The sequence below is a fragment of the Halyomorpha halys genome, unplaced genomic scaffold (assembly GCF_000696795.3).
Source record: "Halyomorpha halys isolate HHAL.00 unplaced genomic scaffold, Hhal_1.1 Scaffold128.1, whole genome shotgun sequence".
NCBI lineage: Eukaryota > Metazoa > Arthropoda > Insecta > Hemiptera > Pentatomidae > Halyomorpha > Halyomorpha halys.
In genome coordinates this window covers 1,908,566-1,913,761 of record NW_027110898.1, presented here as the reverse complement: position 1 = coordinate 1,913,761, position 5,196 = coordinate 1,908,566, and the positions used below count along the sequence as shown (strand labels likewise).

The following is a 5,196-nucleotide window of genomic DNA, read 5'->3' as shown; positions in this document are numbered from 1 at the left end:
ATATATAAAATACTTACAAGGCTCCATTGAGAAATAGTATGATTCCCAAAGTTATTGTATTAGGCGCCAAACTCCATAACACAGTGATCACCATAGTTGCTGACTGGGAAAGCATCATAACAAATTTTCTTCCAAAAGTATCAGCAATAAATCCAAAAACCTGAGCCGACACCAGCATGCCTAATGATTTTATAATCAATCAAAATCTATCCAGTTTAAATTAAAAAAAAAAAAAATCGTAAGATTCCTATGAAATTAGTACTGAAATAGTTATGATAGTATAAGAGATGTCCCATGAGTGATACCCGTATATTATATCCCTGTTGCTTTATTTAAAACAGTGCCAGTCTTAAAAATTATTTTAGTTTTAGATAACATTATTAAACTATTCAATAGCAATTCTTGAAATGATAAATAAAAAAGATTCATAATCAAATAAAAACTATTTGTTTAAAGATTTATTTGTAAAATAAAATCTGGTTTCTTAACAAATGTATAATTTTTATAGTTATTCATTATAAGCATGATTCATATTAAAATTGGAAATAGAATTCACGTTTTGTGTTTAATGACTTTAAGTAAGTATACATTTTTTATTTATTTGTTTTTATATTTGAAGTAGCATGCAAGAAATTGATTGTATTGCTAGATAAAATTTTTCATGTACATTTAGTAAACTCATCTTTAAATAACTGGATTTGTTGTGATAAAAATGAAATTATAATTATCATTGAGCTTTTTTTTTTTTTTTTTTTTTTTTTTTTTTCAGTTTCTCCAAAAGATCCAAATACTCTTATCTTGGCGTATGATGACAGTGAAACAAAAATAGTACTAAGTGTGCCACAAAAAAGAAAAAAAAAATGTTGAACAGAGGGTCCCTATATGAGGGAATGCCCATACTTCCACACCCAAAAGTTCGGCTGAATCCTTTTAGCTCATGTATAAACATTATTTGAATTGATTGATTGAATTGATAAGTACATGACCATCACTAAACAATATGTAAATAAATCACTTTTTTATACAATTAATTCTCTTAGTATGAACCTAAGTTAAGTATAGGTAGAAGGGACAGTAAAAACAATTATTCATCAAGGAGATGTAGTAAATTTTAGTGGTTAAAAAGAAATGCTCATGGATATATCTCTTGTGGGTAACAAATATGTTAAAATTTTAATAGAGATACAGCTTTCAATTTGGATTCAAGTTTAGGATCATTCTATCTCAAACTATCCAGAAATTACGAGAAATATCACTCGTGATCTCTTATTTTGATGGAATTAGGTATCTTTTATACAGATACCAAATTGTATTGTCTTATCTCAACTTGATTAAATTGTCACCACAAAATTTTGAGTAAACCAATATTTTAATGACATACGATATTATAAAATGTCTCATTTATTACCAAAGAAGCCCATTGAAGACATCATCCCTCTCACTGAATAAGGCAGCTGCAGTTCACAACCAGCCTTTGGAAGTGCAAAGGCCATACCTTGGATACTCAGTACTGCAGCGAATCCAATCAGTCCTGATGTTATTACGACATACCAGGTGTAAAGACCACTTCCTGCATTAAAGATAACAATTAGCGAATTAGATATATTTAGAAAGTTTAAATTTATGAGAGGATTTATAAAAACGTTCATTAGGTACAGTATGTTTAGATTTAAACAAACACATTGTATAAGACCAGCTTTCCAATTCCTAGTCAAAGTTAATATTTATTCAAATATGTATGGAAATTGCTTTTCAGATAATAAAATCACGAACTGCTGGCAATGAAGGGTGGTAATGAAAAAGTGTATTTTTGGAGGGAGCATACATTAATATAATATACCATTCATATAATTTTGATATAGAATTAAGATTTGTTCTTAAAGGCAGTCCGAACCCTTATGAGATTCAAAGCAGAATCCCTTAATTAAAGTTCTTTTATCATCAAAACTACTATTACTATGTTATTATTTTTCATATACTACTATTACTATGTTATTATTTTTTCAGTTGGCTTATTCCATAATCACACCTTTTTTGGGAAAAATAAATTTCCAGAAGGATCAAGTTAATTGGCTTTGTTCTATGATTTTTAAGAAGTATTTATTTGGTGAAAATGCTTTTATATAATGAGATCGATTTATGTTCTTGTTGTTTTGTTTTATTTCTATTGTGTTCCCCTGAACTCATGGCTTAAAAAAAAGAAAAAGGAATTCACTGTAAAGATTTTCACATTATAAGCTGATAATTTTGTCGAATTCTGTTTTAATTACGATAAAGATGTCAGAAGCTTTGACACCAAACTTCTGCATAAAATCATTCCAAACAAATTTAAAAGAAGTAAGATAATTTGTGAGAAATATTTATTTAAATAAAAAATAAAAAATCTGGTGCCCACAACATTCATATACCATCCTAATTTAAGGTGAAATTAATCTTTACACATTTCAAAGTAGCAATATCTGTATTATTTAGGATGGTAATACTTCTCCTTACTATATATTTCACATGTAGTTAAGAGAAAGTAAAATCTGTAGTCATAACAAGCCTGGAAACACGAAAACATTTATTTTTTCCTTTTGTTAATTATTAAATTCTTTTTCACATGCATTTCCCGCTTGCATACTCCATCCTTAAAGGCTATACACACAAGCACTCTTGTAGCTTTCGCACAACTAAGTGATATGATCCTTTTGAACACCGGAACAAACCCGATGTTCACAAGAGCGGGAAGATCATCTTTCATCGATTTGACGTTTGTCAGCAGACGCATGCATCGGATCGCTACTTGGAAGGTTTGTAGATTTTATACAAACAGTGATCACGAGTTGATCACATAGCATACGCCTACAAGAAAGAAGAGTTGTCAATGGAGGACTAATGGCTGGAACACGAAAACTTTTGATGACGCTTCATTCACTTTAATGTTAGAGGTTGAGTGTGAATTGAAAGAGTCAGCCGAGGAAAAGGTACGTATACAGCTATGACCCGTTCAAAGCCTGACATCATTCCTCAGTGTACTGCTGGACGGATACTATTGACGATCTTCGCCGGTGTTGCAACCAAGGAAGAAGACGTTACCAGCGAGCGAGACGTCTGCCAGAGTTTTTTGTGCTTCAAGAAGAATTCAATAGAGCCAGAAGGCATCTCAGACAAGCCATTAAAGAAAGCAAAAGATGGTGCTGGAGAGAACTCTGATGAGGTGAATGTAGACCCATGGGATAGACCTTACAAAACGGCACTTAAGAAACTATGTAAAGGCACGATGCAGCTCCCTAAGAGATCAAATGTTGTAGACAGTATTGTCAGAACACTATTCCCTGAAAAGGCGAATACTATTGAATGTATAAACAATACATTTGCAACGGTTTTTCCACAAATCACGCAGGAAGAGATAGAGGCAAGAGGACATCGCCTCGGACCTACAACATGGCAAGGCACCAGGATTGGACGGAATTCCTAATGTAGCTCTGAAGGTGGCTCTCAGGAAACGGCCGGATCTTTTCATCGATCTCTTCAGTTCGTGGATTCGTGAAGGCTCAATTCCGAACCCTTGGAAGAGACAGCGCCTCCTACTTATTCCAAAGAGTAAGGGATGACTGGAAGACCCCTCAACCTATCGTCCAATTTGTTTATTGGATACTATGGGTAAGGCATTCGAGAACATCCTTTCCCTCAGGCTACAAGAGTTCATGGAGGGAGTTAATGGCCTCTCGTGGGTTCAATACGGATTTTGTAAAGAGCGATCCGCGATAGATTTTGTTGGATTGGTAGTCGAGATGGCCCGTACAGCAATTGCAGGAGCAAGGTGGAGGAGAGATGCCAAGTATTATGCAGAAATCGTTACTCTAGATGTTAAGAATGCTTATAACACTGCAAAATGGACCTGTATAACAGATGATGCCCTACGGACTATGGCGGTGCCAGCCTATCTTATGAGAGTTCTCACAAAGTACTTCAAAGATAGAGTTTTGTTTTATCTTTCAGACATTGGCCAAAGGAGATACGAGGTGACTGGTGGTGTCGCACAGGGCTTAGTAGTAGGGCCTCTTCTGTGGAACGTCATGTACGACCCAATATTCAAATTGGCAATGCACAGTTGACGTTGCAGTTGTAGCAGCGGCGAAGTACTTGGGAGAAGTTATTCCCATCGCTACAGTCCGAGGTAGGCAGTCTTCGGTAGGCCTACAATTTGCAGACCACAAGACCGAGGTTCTCCTAGTAACGAGCAGGGAGCAAACTGAATCCATCACTGTCATGGTGGGAAGGCACGAAATTCGTTCCCAGTCTTGCTTAAAATACCAAGGAGTCTTGATCGATGCACGTCTCCGCTTTAATGTCACACGGAATATATCAGCGTAAAATCTGCTAAAGTATTATTCTTATTGTAACGCCTTATACCAAACGTTGGAGGTCCTAGGGTCCTAGCAGAAGGCTTCTTGCTACAGTTGTCTCCTCGATTATGTTATTTGCAGCTCCCATTAGGAAAGATACGGTAGTTACAAAATCATACAGGAGACAGATGGTTTCCGATTATCGCAGAGTTTGCATGAGGACGGTAAGCGCTTTTCGAACTGTTTCCTATAAAGCGGTGTGCGTGATAGCCCGAATGCCATCTGTGGAACTCCTTGTTGAAACAAGAAGCAGGCACTATGGACGACGCTTACACGTTTCCGGAAAAGAAGAGCGAAAAATAACCATCGGCCAGTGGTAGCAGCGTTGGGAGGCTGCAGATTTTGGGAGGTGGACTTGCAGGTTAATACCCGATATGGACACGTGTTATGGCCGCCAGCATGGTGAGGTGGATTTTTAGTAACCCAATTGTTGATCGGACATGGATGCTTTAGAGCCTACCAGTACCGATTCAAATTGGACATTGCTTGTATTCGCATTGCGGCAGAAAGAAGAGTGTGTGTGGAGGACGCATCACACTAGAAAATTCGGTAAGCTATATGCTGCGCACAAATACACACTCGCACGCACGCACAATTTTGTGAGAGTTGATTATTTATATTTATGGGACTTCAAAACATGTGTTTACGTTAAAACTTTTTGATAGATAGATTTATTTATTGATAGATATTACAATCTGCCACACAGTTGTGGGCAATAGGTAATATTGATAAATGATCTCATACATACTAAAATAAAAAAATAAAAAAAATAAAAAAAAATAAAAAAAATAATAATAAAATAAAA

At 35.7% G+C, this 5,196-nt stretch overlaps 1 protein-coding gene across 1 annotated transcript in view; it reads right to left on the bottom strand.

The window, feature by feature from the left end:
• LOC106678211 (synaptic vesicle glycoprotein 2B) overlaps window positions 1–5,196 on the bottom strand; it is a 24,598-nt gene that overhangs the window by 13,109 nt on the left and 6,293 nt on the right. The window contains exons 2-3 of the mRNA XM_014416608.2: window positions 1,409–1,570; window positions 18–180 (exon numbers count right to left, since the gene is read on the bottom strand). Coding sequence (XP_014272094.1) covers window positions 18–180; window positions 1,409–1,570 — 325 coding nt within the window. The remainder of the gene's footprint in view (window positions 1–17; window positions 181–1,408; window positions 1,571–5,196) is intronic.